Raw genomic sequence first — 20770 nt, 5'->3', positions numbered from 1 at the left:
TACAAAAGTCCGTTTTCGTATAGCTGCGATAAATCGTTCTAAAGTTTTCGTTTTACTTTAACATTTTTTTTTTTTTTTTTTTGCATGTGAATGCAAGTACACAATGTGTTTATACTATTATAAGATTGTGTTTATATTAAAGGACAACTTGACCGAGAACCATATTTAACAACGTATTAAGGATGTACATATGATTTCATAACAATCGAAAAATTTACGATATTGCCGCGCGCGCTCGCCGTACACTCGTCACCGTAAATTGCTGTGACACCGCATGGCAAAATCTATCTCATGAGTTTTCACTTCTGTTAACATACAAGAGATAGATAGGCCTACAATTGCTAATTTGACTTGTATTAGGCTTAAATTTGCCAAAATATTTAGTCTGATATTTCGAAGAAACACTTCATTATCCAGGCAACAGAAACAATAAATAAATTCAACATTAAAATAGTCAAATTGGCAATGTATTTTTGATTGAATTTAACCATTTATTTTATCATTTTACAAGTGAAAACATTATTGTTTTCGTTTTTTTTTTCTATGGAAGTGATTAACTTTATTAAACTACAAAATAACATATTCAAAGTCTGATTTAATTAATCTTCATTTTTCATGTTTTTGGGGGAGAATAGGGAGTTTTCGCAACCTTACGAATACGATAATGAAAACGGATACGTACGTCACGCACATGTATTCTTTTTTTCGTAAGCCAGTAAAAATCTGTTTCGCATGGCAACGAAATATTGAGGGCGCCGTCCAAAATATGACTGCGGTAAATTTGAGCGAAGCGCAGGTACGTGTTGCTTGGTGCTTGGCTGCCTAGGCCCAGAGTAACATTATCAACATGCCACGCTAGGCGAAGGAGTATTTAATAGGCCTCAACAACAGGGGCCTAACTATTATAATGTCTAGCCTGAACTTTCGCCTATGCCAACAATCCCTTTATTCTGACGACAACAAACAGTATTGTTCTTTCTGTTGAATTGTAGGTACTCTAATGACATATAGACTGCTGTGCCAACAATCTCTTAATTCTGACAACAAAATGTACATTTTGTCCTTTTTGTTAAATCAATATTGTATTGATCTGACCACTGCAAGAACATAGTGTTATATAACATAGGCTGCTAAGGCTTAAATTTCATGAGGCCAGTTTCTTAAATTATTAATCATTCTGGCATATCATATTTGGTTTGTTCTCATAAAGTATATATTTATATAGCGCCCTCATTAAATTTAACAAGAACTTGCATTAGAAAGATGATGGATTATTGAATCAGGGAAGAGTGAAATCTTTCCCTGATTTAATATAGTATAGCAGTAATATGTTTTTATTTTGTTATATTTTGAAATAATTTTCAGGTTTTGATATTTATGTATAATATTTAGTTAACAATGGTAGTTAATACACGTTTGACAAGCTTTCAAATGTTGTTGCAGGTTTTACTGTATACTGTAAAATGTGTAGTATTTTTTTTTAATTATATTGAAGAATATAGGTAATTCATTTTCATGTACTATTTACATTTTAAATGCTGCAGTAAAATAAGTTATTGTTAAATACAACTGTTCTTTTATAATTATTCTAACCTCTTTATATTATGTGAATTTAATATGTTTTGTTTTCGTTTCAATTGAATCTATTAAAAGTTATGCAAAACGTATATTTCCCGTTTACAAAAATGGAGTCAAGTAGTATATTTAGCTGATGTTTCCTAAAACGGTAAATCAATTTGCAGACTAAAAGTTTCTACAAGATCACCAGTATGATCCTACTTTGATTTACACCTAGTGTATGTATAGATGATCAACCTCTGAGATATAATTATATTATAGCTGTGTGTTATAGCTGTGTAAATACATGGTAACTGTCATTATTTAATAAAATTTTGGTGATGGCAAGAGTTGGGTTATACATTACGTCATTCATAAATATTAATCAAGCATACCGGATTATAACTAGCGCCATCACACTACTAGATTGCTCAAGTAAGTAAGTACTGTATTCTAATGAAAATGCTTCAGTTGGCACAAAAGGCACATAATCAGCAGACAGACAACTTTAAACGTAATAAAAACCAAAAGAGGGCGTTAACCACAAGACCGTAATTTCAATATTATAATAGCGCACGTTCGACATTTGGTAGGCCTATACATACTATTAAAAGACAAAAGGTATTATGTATGTATGATATTATAAGCTCGAACATGTGAACAGCATTGAAAGTAATAATAAAATACATACTATATTAAACATATATTTGTCAGATCATACATCTGTCACAGATACTATCAGTAGATGCAGGCCAGGGCCTACCATTTAAACGTTTCCGATTGTGTTCTTATTTTTCTGCCGTATATATTTATTATTCCAACAAAAGTAATGAAAGATACCGTGTTAATTAGTCAGATTGTTTTGTCGATTACGTAACTCCGTCTAATTGTGGAACTCTCGAGGCTTGCTTATTTCGGTCTTACTGTAGTATAGTACTGTGTTTCGAATAAATATTTGTAAAAAATAAATATTTTGGTCCATATGACGTTTCATGCGTATAATACTTGATGCTCAAACAAATATCGAAACGTCGAATGGTGGACTAACATTTTTTTTTAAAAGACAATAAATACAGACTTAGTGCAACCCAGACAAAATTCAAAACGTCGAACGAGGGACTAAAATAAAAGAAAGACAATGAATTCGGGAAAATCTAGTCTTACTGTAATCGTCAAAAAAAGTTTGATTATATATTCAACTACAGAGGGCGTTAACCATAATACAAGTTTGACTGTACTTAATTCTATTGCTTACCCTGTATGCTCAGATAGACACGGTTGGTGTAGGCTCACTTTCCTGTGCTACGGGTCAGAAGCCCTGTTTATAAGACGTATACCTAATACTTTATTTTGTTTCGGGAATTTACAGAAACGATTCAAGCGTTCTTGTATCATCCAGATTGCCAAGTATTGTTACCAGCCGTGTTATTTTGGTTATGCAGATATTAGTAACATGTAATATTCAATGACGACTTATTTGTGCTTTCCTTGACATTGTACATTTGTCATTGCGACTTCGCTGAACTGGGGATATTGATTCATTACAGGACTAAAGTAAAGTGACCAGATAGGATTATATCAATCCTGGGATCATCACCGAACACCTCATCCGGGAATGAATACTATTAAATTGACAGTGATACTTCATAGACCGGACACTTATGGATAATTTACTGTTTAGCCCTGAACTCAGGATAATCCGATTGGTGAAGTAGTATTTTGGCATTCTGTACTTTACTGTGTACGTGTGACAATACAGTGTTTGTTTTTGTTTTGTATTGGAACCTTAATATGGAATTTAAAATGAAGTGGATAGTGTCTGTTACTGGAATATTACTTTCTAGTATTTCAATGGTAAGAAATATTTATTATTTTAGATATCATTATTATAATTCAATTGCTGCAGGTAGTTGCTTATGTACTATACATGTTTTCCAAGTTAAGTTACAACACAAGCATGATATTCCAGTCCTCTAACTACCACCTGTACAAACCAACCATCACGCGTCACTACCATGGTAGCCCGCTTCCACCACCCCCTCCCATATCAGGGTTGTAGCGATACTTTCATAAGTAGTTGTCGGTAAGTAGGCCTTCAGAAAGTAAGTTTAACACGTTCTCTACCGATTATCAGTAGCCTGCGATCGATTATTGATGAGCAGCAGCTTAATTGATTATTGATGAGAAGTAGTTTAATTGATCGATTGATTGATCGTTTCCTTGATTGCTTTAAATAGGGTGATGATTAAATTGAAAGATCGGTAGATTGATGGATAGGTTGATATGGTCGATTAAGCAATGATTCAAATCTATCTGTGATTTTGTTTACCGCCAATTGATTGATTGATTAATCATTATTATAGAGGGACTATAATAATTATACAATTGTATTGTATATTCCTGCATAAACAAATAAATGCATCTAGTACATTCAAATCTACGCTATTGCCAATAAGTGGGTTGAAACCAACCTCGTGTATATTAATAAGCAAAATAAACATAGGCCTGAGGGTATGCAAACAAGCGCGCGTGTAGCCACTGGATGTTTGAATATGTTTACACATTTCATTAACCATGAAATTTACTGGTTATATTAATGTCGATTTTTATTATTATGAACAAACTTGTATTTATAATATAACAAGGCCAACAACCATAAGTCGCGTGCTCTCAGAAAAAAATGAACTTTCAAAAAGTAATGTACTTTAAAACTTTTCTGTACATCAAAACAGTTCAAAAAGTACAGAAAAGCGATAAAACGCATAGTGATACCGGACCGACAGACAGATCGACAGACCAACCGACCGACATAGTGAACTATTGACAAATATTGACAAAAATACAAGACAAATAATTTTGCCATGTTTTTGTAACTTGTGTGGATGAATTTGAAATTATCTCTTCCTTTCCCGATTCTGTATACGTAGAGCTTACACCATAGAACAACCACATGTTCTCAGTGCGTGTTTACTGTTACATAATCTTAATTATAACATACGTTGTGTTGATGGTAGCATTCTCCATTCTCCGTGATGGTATGGATTGCATGCAATGATCGGTTAATTTAAACTTTACTGATAGGCCTATGGAACATGTGAACAGTGGCACATAGTAAAATATTTCTAAAATTGTTTCCTCGCACAGGAAGTGGTTATTTTAAATTACAAAATCCCTCCATGGATAAACAAACGAATCATTTTTGTGGTAGGCCCACATACACCGGTTTATCGCTGATCCGCTTAGGACCAGACGTGTACATTCGTAGGTGACTTCAATTGATTTATTATGCCTACCACATAAACGTACAACTTAGGTGTAATAAATTGTCCCCGGAAGATTGACATCCGGTACCTTTTTTATTCGTAATAGTAATAAGCAAAATAAAACAGTTTGAGGGAAAAATTTGAACTGAAAATTAAAAGAAGGCTATATGTATCTAATTTTAAAATATTTATTTCATTACACTTTATTCATCTTAAGCTTAGTTCCCACTTGGAAGCAACGCATGTGAGTTGACCAATCACACGCGACACTTTGAATGATCCATCGAGTCGTTATTGGTCAAATTTACTTTCGGCGCAATGTGTGTAATGTACTAAAGTGGTGTAGGCCTCCTGTCAACTAAAATTGCAGAAATTACTTTCAGTTAACCGTTTGATATTCTATCGTTTTAAAAACCCTAATTGGAAACCAAAGTCATTCATAATAATAATACTCCCGTCCTGTGAGTTATATTTGATAGGAAGTTAGGAACGCCCCTAGGCGGGTCAATGGCCAGCATCCTGATCTGGGTATAATATAATGACATGTGACAAGTTTGAAGATATACGGCTATCTTTCCATAGGCCTAAAATACTATTTCAATGAAATATAGCCTACAATTCGAGTAATACACATTGTAGGTATCTCGTTAAAATATGTAGTTCATAATACATTACAATTTATATATCGTAATTCAATCATACGCAGTTTGTTTATAATCCATTCCAGCGTATGTTTTGATACGATTTAAGATTTCTGCCTTTCGATTTCATGTGTTTTCATTTTCATTTCTTAATTATGATATTCGCCAGTTTGTTACGTCCCTTGAGAAATAATGTCGATGAGATAGCTTTAGATGATATTGATTACCGGTAAAGCAGTAAAAACATTAGGTAGAGGTAGAAGATTTTATTATAAAATCCTAAAATGGAAATTGTATAGTAAAACTATTTTTAGGAGGTAAACTACAAATCAATTATGCTAAAATGAGGGCTTTACTATGTTTATGATACATGTTACATTGATTGCTGGTTTACTATGTCTTTGACGGGTTACATCTGTTAATTATTATCTTAAAATATTGTTTTTCTGGTCTATGAAGACATTTTTGAACAACTAGAATGTTACGGTTAATAAAATTTGGTATACAAGTTCAAAAATACCTCTTACTTAATGTTGTTACATAATTTCCATTGTACTTTTAAAATACCGACGTGTAATTTGACCTTAAATCATGTACGCAACTATTTCCGCAATTGCTATAATCATACCACCAAAGTGATTAGTATGCCGTCACGTACCACCACAATTCCATCCTCCTCAAATCGGGCCTACGTTTTAGGATAGAACAAAGATTAATTCTTTTGACGTTGTTGAAAAAACAACTGAGAACTACACAGTTCTGCTCAATTCACAGATGGCACGACGATATGTCACATTGTATTAAAGTACTTTTACCTTTATAGTAATATTTACTAAAATATTATTAGTAACGATACTCAGAGAATTGGGTTTTGTCGGATGCAGCGAATTTCCTGTAATTTAGATAGCATGCTTTGAGTACGGTGACGTATTAATCCTTGGCGAGTAGCTATTTTCCCACTTTCCTTTCTTGGCGAAGAGCATGACATTTTTATCGATAAAAGAAAATATTAATGTCCTGCGAACTATTGTCACGAGCACGAAATATATGTTACGGTATATGTATTATAATAATTTATAGTAATAACTATACCGTTATTTGTTCTGTCAGCAGTACCACACCATTTTAAATGCGTAAAAGCTCGATATTAATATCTATAATTAATATTTATTCCTCTATATTTGTTATAGGCCTAGGTCTTCTTTATTAGATTAATGAAGTATCCCCATTGAAAAGTAGCGGGTTGCAATGGCCAGCCTAAAGACACTTTCCTCAAATTTAAAATATAGGCCTACTGTCATTTATATCAACCAATAAGAGTACAACCCTTGAAACACTCTGGAATACCCCACCCTATCAAGATGAACTTTGGCGTAAAATGAACGGGGGAAATTGTTCTTTATTATGGTTCTGTTCCCGTTCTGTTGTATCGTGATCTCTTATCTTAATGATATGTTTTAAAGGAGTAACCATGTAAAATGTCTTCCAACGTGTGCATTAGACGCAGCAGTGAACGTTATAGTACTTTTCACTGAATTACATAAACTTCTATTTTTTTCTAGTTTTTCTAGTGTTTGTTTCTACACTTCTCTTTCGTCAGAAATAATTGTACTAATAATATTCCTTAAAAATATTAATAAAAACAATGACCATTATATGAATACCCACTTCCTCGGAACGTTGATACCGCTATGTTTTTTTTAAATTTAATTTTACAGTCAGGTGCTTAAGAATGTGTTAGTCACTCTTTATATAAGTGCAAGTATATTAATAATGTATTTCTTTATCCTACATCCTACAACAATGTGCTAATTGTGTCATTTATATCTATTTTGGGAAACATTGAAGAACTAACATTTATTAGTACCAACGGAAAAAGTTCGCACACGCTCCATTAAGTTGAATTATTAGATAGTTTTAATCAATTTACGATAATGGATGATTCTTTAGGTGTACTATCCATTTATCATTTACTGAACACCCTTTTATAACCAGATCCAATACATAGCACGAAACGAAAATGTGTTAAAAAAAATATATATTGGATTGGAATGAAGTGTAAACGTTTTTATACATTGAATTATTTATAGTATGTTTATAAGTCCATAATTAAATGTACAGTAGGCCTACAAAAGTCAATTAATGATGCAACAACATTGAACTTTACAACATTGCAAATGTGTGCATTTAGGCCTAATGTACTTTTAATTTGACATTACTATACTTATTGTAGACTAGGTGTAAATTAATAATAACTACTTTAAGATATGAAATAATAATGAAGGATTGTGTGTGTCAGAGCAATCTTTTCTCTGCTTTCCTAGTCAAGCTAAGAAGCTAACTCAGTCAAGGAATCCCTTCAACAGTCAGACCCACCATATATTTGGATGCTAGAGAAGACTGCCTCTTGGATGCGACTGGCATCAGTGGGAGGAACAAAACTGTACTCTACTGTTGGTTGAGAAGAAAGTTCACAAGCTATAGATAGAAATATCACAGTACTTATTCTAATTAGCATGCAACTTCAGTACAATTCTGGTTGTCTTCCAAAGTTTTTTAATTCAATTATATTTATATTTGTATACATTCAATTTTGTTTAATTATTAGTAACAATTTCTATTACATAATAACATGTCAACATTTTGTTTACGTAATAATATGTCAACATTTCTTTTACATAATAACATTTCAAAATTTCTTTCACTTAATAACATTTCAGCATTTCTTTTACAAAATAACATGCCAACATTTATTTTACTAATAACATGTGAACGTGTCTTTTACTTCATAACATTTAAACATTTCTTTTACTTGATTTTTAATTTCTGTAAAGCGGGAGGCTTTATCCTTGGGTAGTTAAGATAATAAAAGGATTTTAATCAACAAAGAAAGTAGTTTTCTATTTCCATTTTTTATGAGTCTCTTTTTATAATGCGTCCTTTTAATTATTTATCGTAATCTAGTTTCCTTGGCGGCCATTTATGATTAGGCCTATACTATGAGTCGATTTATTGAGATTACTTTCAATCATGGTTTGCTTGCGTCTGATTGCACACTAATGCTCTACTTTGATATGAATGAGCTAAATCACATTTGGTAACATTCTATTTACTTCAAGGTTAATTGTTAATTGACATTTTTGAAAATTCACGGTGAAAGTAGTTTGTTAATGTGAATGAGATTGGTGGGGACGAATAGCAGTCATCCCTTATGATTTCGAATATTTAGTGAAGATAGAACCCGGTGCACTTATTAGAGCAGGGATATTAAGGATTGAAGGGAAACTAGAGGATTCATATGCACTTACAAAACCCCCAGTGCACGAAGGTGGTCATGGGGAGAAGAAAGTTGTTGTCCACGCCTATGCGCAATTCAGCCAAGTTAGGCTACAAGACACGCTATTACGTCCACCCTCTTTAAAATATTCACTCTAATTCCCTAGGCGACCATAACGTAATATCGTATGTTCTCTTCGATTACTAAGAGTGTCATTATATCTAGAAAATACAACTTTATCGATAAGTAAACTGAGTAAATGTTTCCGAGAACAAAGGAGATGACTTCTTAAAATGGCGTCCATGTATCGTGTTTCGATACGTTCAATATATTCTCTTGCCTAATGGAATTCTTTCAATAATTTGAAATTATATATAAGTTCATGACATCGTACGGTGCAAGTAATCAGCAGTTTGAGGTCTTTATAAATCTTAGTAGGCTTACGAGAATCATCGAAGATTATAAATATTGTTTCTTTAACAAAATTGAAATATATTCTTTAATATTACTGTATAGGAAATACACATGACTTATAACGTTTGCGGTGCGAACTCGTGCTTAATATCAGTCAATAAGTCTTAGTCCTAGACATAGAGATCCAGGGTCTTTGTTTTTTTCTTACAATCCAGGCACGCTTTAATATTTGAAATAAGCGATTTCCGACTCAATGTTATTCCTCTTGAGAATTAACCACTTATCATCCTTGACATAATGTGAAGATGAGCGAATGTGGCGTAACCGAATGTCACTAATGTCACCAATTCGCTGCTTCTTTAAATGACTTGGCTCTTTTCTGGAATGATCAATCTACAAAAACAAAGTAGATCTTCATTTTAAAAACCAGAACAAAAATATGATATGAAAGTGTAAGTTGCCGTCATACAAATGATTTACAGTTTATATTCAAATTTGAACATCCCCACAACCACCGGTCAATAGACCTTCTAAGATTGTATCCCTCGCATTTGTTTTATCACATTGGCACGGTAATCTTATTTGGTAATTGTATTCGGTGTAAATTTCAATGGTGATTTTTATCTTTTTAACAATTTTCTTTTCTTTCTTGTTTTTAAACGTTTAAAACAGTTGTAATTACTGTAGTAGCATTAGTTTTTAATCGCCTTTGACCTTTATGGTATTTTAACAGTTTTAACAATTTTTATAACGTCATTTTGATATCATAACTGATAGTTTTTGATAATTTTAACTTTATTTATTCTCTTATACCGTGTACTACACCTATGCGCAATTTCATTTGATATGTCGAAATATATGCTTTTTTTTATTAAACGTATTGATTTTGAAGCCAATAACATGCAGTTTTGTATAACGTATAACAATGTACTGGATTATCAATTAAAAAATTATCGGACACAAAATAAGTAATCTTCTTTACGTATGCTATATGCTGAAACCTAATCACATTGATATCGCAATAAAATAATTTTACTAATCACATACTGTCACTTTGGCTAAACAATCTGAATTCAGCGTGTTTTAATTTATTCAAATTTATTTTTATTAATTCATTAGTTATATGCCCTCTAAATTACTGTATTGAACTTTAATTAGAAAATAGATGTTGTTATAGCACCCCTTGGAATAATATTCATAAATTATATTCATTAACTACCTTGATATAATGTATATTTGCTACTGTATGCCTACTTGCCACCTATTTGTTCGATGTTTAAATTCAGTTTTTGAAGCCCACAATATTCTTTCATTGGATTACGGCAATATACCTAAATGCTGTTTATTATTAACAGAAATACCTGATATTATTATTAAAGTGTGACGATTTTTCGCCTCACTTCTTTCGGAAAACAGGGTTGTCCCTTCCCTATTGTTATTCACCTGCGGTTTCCCGAGGCATTCAAGCGCAATTATAGCTGTTGTAATACTTTCAGCAATTGACGCGTAGAAGGGTTTATATGATTTACGAAGGGCTTGATGAACTGATTTGTGATACGATAATCTTAAATGAGGGGCTCAGACATTTTAAATGACCGTGATTATTAATTCTGGCTATGTCGATAAGAAAGCATAATTGTAGGAGGATCCATTTCCATAAAGATATATTTATAGATTGAGTTTAAATTATACCGGGGTATTCTGGGTACATAGTCCAATGGAGTCAGTCTATTCCCATGGAATTAGTGATTTGTGTGTACCACTAATTTACAGTATGCTGCTAAATAAATAGATAGATAAATATCTGTATACTATATTTTTTTCACGCTGCTGCTCTAGCCCGCTACGTCACACGAGATGACTCATTAATTAGATGAAATCAAGCAGCAGTTATAGTACTACACTTTGACATTTTTGTTAAAATGGAAACTCCACTATAATTTATAGGTAGCAGCTGCATTTCTGGTATTTATGAGTCCCATGATAATACTGTATTTGGCTGTCAGATAATCATTGAATTATTATCAAAACAGTCCATGAAAGTTTTTGTTTGTAATATGATACTTCACACTTAAAGTGGCATGATGAAGTGACCCCCAGACTTGACCTTAGCAATAAAATAAACTAAATTGAGTCTGTTTCATATCAAAGTTATTCACTTCTGTAACAAAATTCACATTATAGAAAGAGAAAAGAAACGTTTAATTATAACTCAAAAACCACATTGTCTGACAGACAATTGAAGTATTTTTTGCTTTTAATTTCATTTTTTCAGGTAAAATAACTATTATGTGACAATAAAATGACACATTCAAAAACAAATTTGAAATAAAAAATATTTTTCAGAGGGACAATATATCTTTAAAACTGTTACGTCAATAAGCGAGCAGCGTTTTTTTGTAAGAAATATTTCTTGTTATATCCTATTTTTAAATTGTACAAATAATTTTTTGTCATGTTTATTTTAAATTTTTATATAATTGATGTGTGTATGAGAGATTTTAATAGCTGCCAACAACGAATTAATTTCTTGTATAATGTTTTTATATGCGAGACCAATAAAGTTTCTGTATTCTATATAAATTATATAACAATAGCAGGTCAGAAGGAGCTATTTAAGTCAAGTATCTCATTGTATTATTCTGTTGTGAATTAAAATTCGATACTGTGAACATAAGCAAATACGGTTTTCATTCAGCGGTCCACGTAAACATATTAACCTTAATAGGTGAGTGTACTACCCCATTATACAAGAAAGAGTGCATATTATGCGACTTATCAATCAGTATAATATCGCTTTCAAAATCGCTTTATAAAATTGTTTAAAGTTGTTATGCGATGCCTTTGGCTATAACATTTAGCCATATTCTGAGTGATAAAAAGTATTGCAAAATGTCCCCAACAATGTATTATATTAAACATGGGATAAATATAACAAAACAGCAAATTATAAATGAAAAACCATTCATTTAATAATAGTAGGCCTAGAGTTTAAAAATCAAAATACCCTACGGTATGCTGTCCGTTCGAAAGAGCTTGCCAGTAAAAAACGACAGAAATCCGTAACTATGTAATACATTATTATTTTTACACGTGAGTAAATAGGATCAAAATGTTACACTTGCATACTTATTTTGTGGATAAAAGTCTCATGTTGATGTAATACAATAAGATTAGCCAATTTCCTCACCTGTTGGCCAGTATCGGGGCAGTATCTAATGGATGGATAAGTGTAGCGTATATTTGAAACCAAATCGTAATTCGTCAGCATAACGCTTTTAATAATCTTTAAACTTAGAGAAATCTTGTTTTATTAAAAATCGAATCTCTTTGGATCGGAATTAAGTTGTGTGCCAAACCTTTACATATGCCCGTGACTTGTGTTCTGAATTAACTCACATTTATAATTGTTTTGTAAACAAATTGTTCATTTTTAAATTTGTCTGAATACGCTTTGACCATTGTTAAATTACTTCCGACTGGTTATAATAAATCATCCACTGTGTGTTCATATTTATATTGTTTGTTTTGTGCATGTGAGTTATCTCAATTTCAAAAACTTATTTTACTATTAATCATCTTCTGTTAAAGTAATTTATTCTTCTTTTTTTTAGTCGCGTGGAAGCGACTCTATAGTTCACTATGTCGGTCGGTTGGTCGGTCTGTCTGTCTGTCGGTCTGTCTGTCTGTCGGTCTGTCGGTCCGGTATCACTATGCGTTTTATCGCTTTCTGACCTTATCTTGATATCAGTTTCATCTAGCTAGGTCAATTTTTCACAGTATATTCCTTATGGCCAGGAATCAATGTGGTTATGTTTTCACGGTGCGCAATAAAGAATTACGCGGTCTACGCACGATTTAACGAAATCACGTTTGTAATCATATCTTCACAACCATGAATCACAATTAAATAAAATTTGGTACTCTTAAATTTCAGGCCATAAATCATCATATGGCAATACAATTACGTGCGTAGCGCATGTAACGCATGCGTACGCGCGCTTAAAATTTTCAAAATTTATTTTCGATGAAATAAGAGTACGTTTCAGGCAATTTTAAGCGTTTACAAAATTGCCATGAGTGCGCATATTTTTGCGCGCGCACTGCGCGTTAAATGTTATTGCGCACTCTTTTTGCCCGATTTCTGTTTTCTTGACTTACTTTTCAACTCGAAATTACGTTATACGAGCACGTCAAAAGTGACAGGCTACGCACGTGTAAATAAAAAAAATATAAATGTTTTTAAACATTTCAACATTTTTAAACATGTTCAGTAATTTCGGTCAGTATAGTTCACTATGTCGGTCGGTCGGTGTGTCTGTCGGTCTGTCGGTCTGTCTATCGGTCTGTCTGTCGGTCTGTCGGTCTGTCTGTCTGTCGGTCTGGTATCACTATGCATTGTAGCACGCGACTTAATGGCTGTTGGCCTTGTTATACTATGTTGTTAATATAAATAACGTCTTATTACATTATTGTTATTTTGTTAAGGGTCTTGGCTTAAAAGCTGATTGATTAATTGATTGTACAGTATTATTCGAGTATTTATGGTTTACTGTAGGCCTAATTATGACACTTGTAATCTCAAACTTTAGTCCACCATGATTCACATTAGTTTTGGTACACAATAGGTATATTTCCTTTAGGCCTAATTAATTCGAACTCTGTGTCATCATGAGAAATTTACTTCTAGTGACACTATCCCCTTGACCTACTTATTTGAAGTATCTCCTAAATAGGTTGCTGATCAATTAACAGCGTTTAGACCTAGGCCTAGAAGACTTTGTTGTTGTTATTTACACGGCTTAGATGTTATTTACACGGCGTATACGTTGTTCTTATTTCCACGGACCTGTTCACAAGTTGAAATTATCTCATATATTGAGAGCTTAGATCGGACTGATTTCCTGAACAGCCCGGGACAAGTGAACGGAGGCAATTATATAAATGCGCTGTGGCTCTATCATAGAATAGAATGAATTAAACAAATCAAAACTTACAAAAAAACATAAACAAAATTGAAATATTGAATTAGAAAAAGAAATTGTATATGAAATGGGATTCAAATTACAGAAACTATTAAAAATTGAAATACATTATGGGTTTCCGTTTTGGAGTGGTATATACTATGATGATGACGCATAGTGAGATCTAAAAAGACGGAAGTGCTTCATTATTGTCAGCAAACGATAAATCAAAATTTGGATTTCCCACGTAATTTGATAACAATGATGAAACTTATCCATGAGGTACGGTATCACCAGCAGGTGGTATAAGTTTGTGTCATTCATGGAAAAAAATTCCCCTCAGAGTACCAACGATGTTGATTCACCGGAAAGTCCCAACAGTTTGGTGTAGTGTTTTTATTGCAAAGTGAAACTTTCCGAAAAGAGCTTTATTAAAATTCCCTCTAGCAATTCGCATTAGCAAAATTTACGGAAAATGTGGTTTGAATAAGTCAATGAACACTACATTCATGGGATACCGTAATATGTGATATTAATAATAATATGTAATGTTTTACGTGGAAGTTCCCATATGGGCATTTGGACACAACGTCGGCAACCAATCACAAGCGACAGTTATTAGGATGATCCATCGCGTCGTAATTGGTCAAATTACTTGCGTTGCGCTTGGAACCGTTCTGAACTTTTTAAGGTTATTGAACAAAAACACCAAAAATATGTTTTTTTTTTGTGAAAATAATTCAATTCAATCAATATATAGAGCCGTAGAATACTGTATATAGGCCTATATATATTTTTTAGTTTAAACACGTGTATGCCTTGCTATAAAATGCTTTTTGAGAAATTATTATTATTAGGCATAAGCGTAATGACCAAGATTGTGCTATAATATTAAAATCTAATAGGCCTGTTACACTTTGAAATAATAAATTAAATACAGTAATTAAATAAAGTACATTTTAATATGAATATATAAAATGTAGTAATACAAGTTATAATAAAATAAATAAACAAAAACACAGATGTGTTACACAGTAATGTGTACTGAGTTTGTTCCGGCTATTCTGCGAGCATTGACCCCAGCCTGTAATAGGCTTACGACCCGTCCCCCGGGTCTCACAAACTTGACATCTAAGCCACACACGCTTCTTCCGCTTTCGATTTCTTGCATTTCATAATTGAATGCATAAAGTACTTTGTAGTCATAAAAATATAATGATGTATGACCTTGTGTGTTTGAATGATGCGCATGTTAAACATTAATCCCTAGTCGAAAATATTATATTACTGTTAAGTACGGTAACATTTACAATATTGACAACGAATAATAATTTATACAACAATAGGTGATACGCTCTCTATACAGCGTATCGCCTATTGTTTGTATAAATGTAATTGTTTTATTTCATTCAAGTTTAATTTTCCTCCAAACACATGAATAAAGATTAACAAAAAAATACTATGAAACGCTATTTCGCAATTTTAATCAAGCTTAGTTAATCACTCTCGTAGAAAAAATCATTTCTTATAAAAACACAAAATAAATTCAACCCAAAACCCATTGAATTGATCTTTAAATTACAGTTTTTCAGGTAAATAATTTTTTCGATCCAATTTTTGGTCAAGAAAGTGAAAACTATTACTGTATGTGACATTAAATGGCATGCATATTCAACAAAAACATTAAACGAAATGTTGAGGTGGACAGTACATTTCGAACACATAAAGTTTACGACACCCTGGTCTTACCATATAGAGGTAAAAACATAGTGGTTAACCGCCGTAATGTTAAATTGTATTCTATGCGTTACTTTCACTTCACATGATAGGACAAAATATGGGTATCTGGAAGGAGGAGTTCCTACTGTATTGTGTAGTAGAAACGGCACCTTCTATTTACCCCTCCACTTATAAATCACCATATCATGAAATGTAATGAAGGCATTATTCAATTTTTATTGTTAAAAATGTCATGTTGTTCTGGTAAAAAAAAATTTAGATTCATAATCTGTCTATAGATATTGGGAGACATTATGTTATCCATATAATTTCTTTCCATTGTGTAGACTTACATCGCCAGGGACATTTGAAATGCTTTTAGGTTGCAATTTATCGTGTCAGTGATAATACTAATAGTCATGTTATATTTCTGTTATTGAACGTGGTTACATAAGTTGAATCACAGCCATCCCTTTGAGGCATTGCTGTCATGTAGAATCAATATATTGTGCAATTGACATTTACAGCATCTACAACACCACTTAATGCAAATATACGAAGAATAGCCTATATTTCAACCGAGAAAGTACCTAGTTAGGTTAGTGAATTGCAATTTTTACCCTTTAAAGTAAACGCTAATCTTGTTTAAACACGTGACCGTGAGTTCGTTATTGCGATGACAATTTGGAAATCAAACATATTCAAAGTGTCATTGATTATAATAATTATAATTTGTTTGTCAATCGATAAATGGCCTGATGTGTAGTCCGAATTCAAGTAAACATATTTTTGTCTCAACGATTACAGACAACATCTTATATAAGTCAAAGATGGAATGCCATCCTGAGATGAGAGCGCATCGTTTTGTAGTAATTAGTCAGTAATTTTTTTTATTTAGGCTATACATAGTTTTACTTTCCATGGAGCAAAGATTCAGAAATAAAATATTGAATGAATGAATGCATATTCCGCGCTTAGGTGAATTAATCTCTCAGCACTCCAATAGAAAACCACCTGAATTTATAGGTTAGGTCCGTCGAATTGTCCAATGGATAAGTTGTCCTATGTTATATGTCATCATTATGGCCATGAACTTGAATGAAATACACACATCATTTGATATTATTCAGAAATGATTCCATACTGATGACAAAAAAACAACGTGTTACTCGTAGCTCTTATTTTTTTTATATTCGTTGCTTCAGAACAGAATCTTCATATCATTCATATAGGCCTATCCCACGTGTTACCACATTAGTTCTTTTAAAACCAAATGATTACATTATCTCAATAGGCCTACTTTAAAAAAATTAATTTTAAATGTTGAAAATTTGTGTAGTTGTAGATGCTTTAATTTGTAGAATGTAGTTAATTTGTTGGTTTATTTCTGTGCTCTGTTCTGAGTTGACAAACTATAAGCATAGGTGTTTAGCACCTGTTTGGTCTTTCCTTGCCTTGTTTGTTTTGTCTTTTTCTTTGTATTGTATATGTCAGAAATTGATTAAATAAATAATTAAATAAAAATGTAGATTCTTGGTTTAAACATTCTCGTTATAAAAGCTAGCGTTATCACTGATAAACACACTCGGTATGGTATCTCGATCAGTATAGTGAAAGTTTTGAGCAAGTAAACCTGAGTAAATATTTATATTGTGAGGCCACGAGATAAATATTATATACAGAGCAAAAAGTATTAAACAACATTCTTAAATCAAGTCTCTTGGATTATATAAAAAAACATGATTTACGTATTGACCTGTTGTGTGATAAATCCATCCGTTCACAGCTATGAAAAGCCAACGATGAATGATGGAATTTTAATCTTCATGATATAATAGTTTATAACCTGTTACTGCCATCCACCACATACCTCTTTAATCGTATTAAAGTTACATTTTGGTTAAATACAATCAATTTTTTGTGTGTGTTTTTAACAGACTTTGCCTTTGTTGCACGTCAAAGCTTTATATATTCGAGACATATCTGTGGACATGTACTAGAGGATACGCGAGCGTGGGAAGCGAGCGTATCCTCTATTTTTTTTAATTACAAAAGTATTTTGTTACAACTACAAGCAGGACAGTATCACACAATACATAATAATTATTTAGAATTAAAATACAACGTACCCCAAAACTAACTAATTTATAAGACCATTAGGGCACTGAATGTTAGAGAATGATGACTCTTCTAATTTTTGTTTTGTATTTTTATAATATATGTTATGCAAATGATTTAATGAATTGAATTGAATATAACTCATTGCAGTGAATAAAAAATGCTGTTGAACTTAGCACATTTAGGCCTATTTCTTTAAAAGGAGTCATAACGAGGTTGGTTATGGAACTATGCTGTGTTAATATCATATCCTCAGGACAAATGTTTGTTTTTTTATTGTAATTAATTCAAATGACAAACCTTACCTAGAGGCATAATTCATTCTCAATCAGACCTTAGTATGCCTATGTCATCGTTGTATTTCTAAAATATCGATGTAAATCTAGGAATTTAACGGTATAGCTTTTAAAACTTGTTTTTAAAATGGTGATTACAGCCTTTATTTGCGTTATTGGCAATGCCTGCTGAAAGAAGGTTAGTCAGCATAAGTATCTAAAAAAGGAGAATACAGTAGTACAGGAGGTTTAATACATTTGCTTAGACTGTATTTCATTAGAATTGAGGTATTGTAACAGGAACTATACGTCAGAAAAGCTAGACTACTAATTACTGCTAATACGAAGTAAATGGGGTCAGATACATAGAACAAACACGTATAACACGTTAACTTTAAAAATGATGTACATTTTTAATATCAATGAAATATAGGCCTAACAGTTTTGTCCCTCGGAGTTCCAGGTACCGAGTAGTCTTATCTACGAACATTATTTATATTTATAGCAATAATTACGTTATTTAATGAGTCCTGCCCGTCTCACGGGAGTCACTCGGCGAAATGTTCGTTATCGCAGGCCGGTGGTAACAGTGTGATATCCTGAGAAATTACATTTATTTATATACATATATCGAGATATTTTTTAAAGGAAACAAAATTGAGATTTAAAAAGTAGGCTACGTCAATATACTGATTATACTATATTGTTTCAAAAAAACTGAATTTGTTTAATGGTTTTTATTTATGAATTCTTAGAACTGTATCTTAGAAATGTATAGGCTCGAAAAAACAGCAAACTCAATAAGCTTACAATTGATAAAAAGCACATTCAGTTTCTAATATGTGTTAATTTTTAATATGTCTCTCAATACGGAATACATCAAAGATATAAAAAAATGGCTAGTTTTCCCAACGGAGTTTAACTCATTATGGATAACACCGCTTCAGGTTTTAGCAACAAGAAACTGTACTTTTTATTACAGTGTTCAAGTGTTTTATGCACATCTGCATGTGTACTGACATCCATTCAGAAAATTATAATCCTTTGTGACAGAATTGGAAATAAAATATTGCACTTCGAAGATATAAAACCACGTTTCCTCAGAGTGAAAAGAAAAACTATAGTAAAAGTGTGACAATAATATACGATACATCATTCTTCCGCCTGCCGTTAATTTGCAAATTTATGCCGATACAGCATTGCAAAGGCGATTCATTACTAGTGAAAACACATCACAGCATTATTAAAGCTTTACTAAGAGTTAACATTTATTTTTCGAGTTTTATACAATTGTATGAAGAAAATAAATAGAAAGCATGCTTATGATATAAATTTGACATAGCGATTTTCTTTTGATCTCTGCACAATATTTAGCCATATTTTTTATTTATGGTACATTTTCTCATTGCCAATGATTTGCGAAATGTAAATTCATTATCAACAGTTTGCATTTTGCAAAATAGACTAATAAAATTATATATCAACAACATATTATTTTTATCAGAACATCCGTTTGAATATTTAGCAATTTGGGTGATTCTCAGCAGTGGGGAATTACAAAACAGGACCCACCCAGACCAATCGAATAAATTATGTATAATAAAATGACGTGTAATGCTATTGATCTGTCAATAACTTCCATTTGGAAACCGAATTTGAACGACTACGCCTTCCTCATGTTCTTATCGCAGTGGAGAAGCAATATTATAATTTTGTATATGCCTCTCTCATCATTGTCAAATTAAAATTTACACATTTTATAACTTCAATATATTACGACAGAATAAATCGATTGAATCAGTAATATACTGCAGTATTCGATTAACGATAAGATGATTGATTGATAAATTAATCGTTTAATCAATAACATATCAATCAAACCAATAACCGATCAATCAAACCAATAACATATCAATCAAATCAATAACCGATCAATCAAACCAATAACATATCAATCAAACAATAACCTATTAAATTAAACCAATAACCTATCAATCAAACCAATAACATATCAATCAAATCAATAACCGATCAATCAAACCAATAACATATCAATCAAACCAATAACCGATCAATCAAACCAATAACCTATCAATCAAACAATAACCTATCAATCAAACCAATAACATATCAATCAAACCAATAACCTATCAATCAAATCAATAACATATCGATCAAACCAATAACCTATCAATCGAACCAATAACATATCGATCGAACCAATAACCTATCGATCAAATCAATAACATATCGATCAAACCAATAACCTATCAATCAAGCCAATAACCTATCAATCAAACCAATAACCTATCAATCAAACCAATAACCTATCAATCAAACCAATAACCTATCAATCAAACCAATAACCTATCAATCAAACCAATAACCTATCAATCAAACCAATAACCTATCAATCAAACCAATAACCTATCAATCAAACCAATAACCTATCAATCAAATCAATAACATATCAATCAAACAATAACCGATCAATCAAACCAATAACCGATCAATCAAACCAATAACTGATCAATCAAACAAT

The 20770-nt window shown here is 32.1% G+C and overlaps 1 protein-coding gene across 1 annotated transcript in view; it reads left to right on the top strand.

Moving 5' to 3' along the window:
* The first annotated feature begins 2878 nt into the window (after positions 1 to 2878).
* The window catches only part of LOC140040649 (receptor-type tyrosine-protein phosphatase eta-like), a 52747-nt gene continuing 34855 nt past the window's right edge, over positions 2879 to 20770 (top strand). Inside the window, exon 1 of the mRNA XM_072086735.1 lies at positions 2879 to 3411. Within this exon, the coding sequence (XP_071942836.1) occupies positions 3349 to 3411 (63 nt within the window). The 5' untranslated portion in view covers positions 2879 to 3348. The remainder of the gene's footprint in view (positions 3412 to 20770) is intronic.

Source organism: Antedon mediterranea, chromosome 2, assembly GCF_964355755.1.
Source record: "Antedon mediterranea chromosome 2, ecAntMedi1.1, whole genome shotgun sequence".
Taxonomy (NCBI): domain Eukaryota; kingdom Metazoa; phylum Echinodermata; class Crinoidea; order Comatulida; family Antedonidae; genus Antedon; species Antedon mediterranea.
Note: the sequence above shows the minus strand (reverse complement) of the source record. Positions and strands in the feature narration are given on the sequence as shown.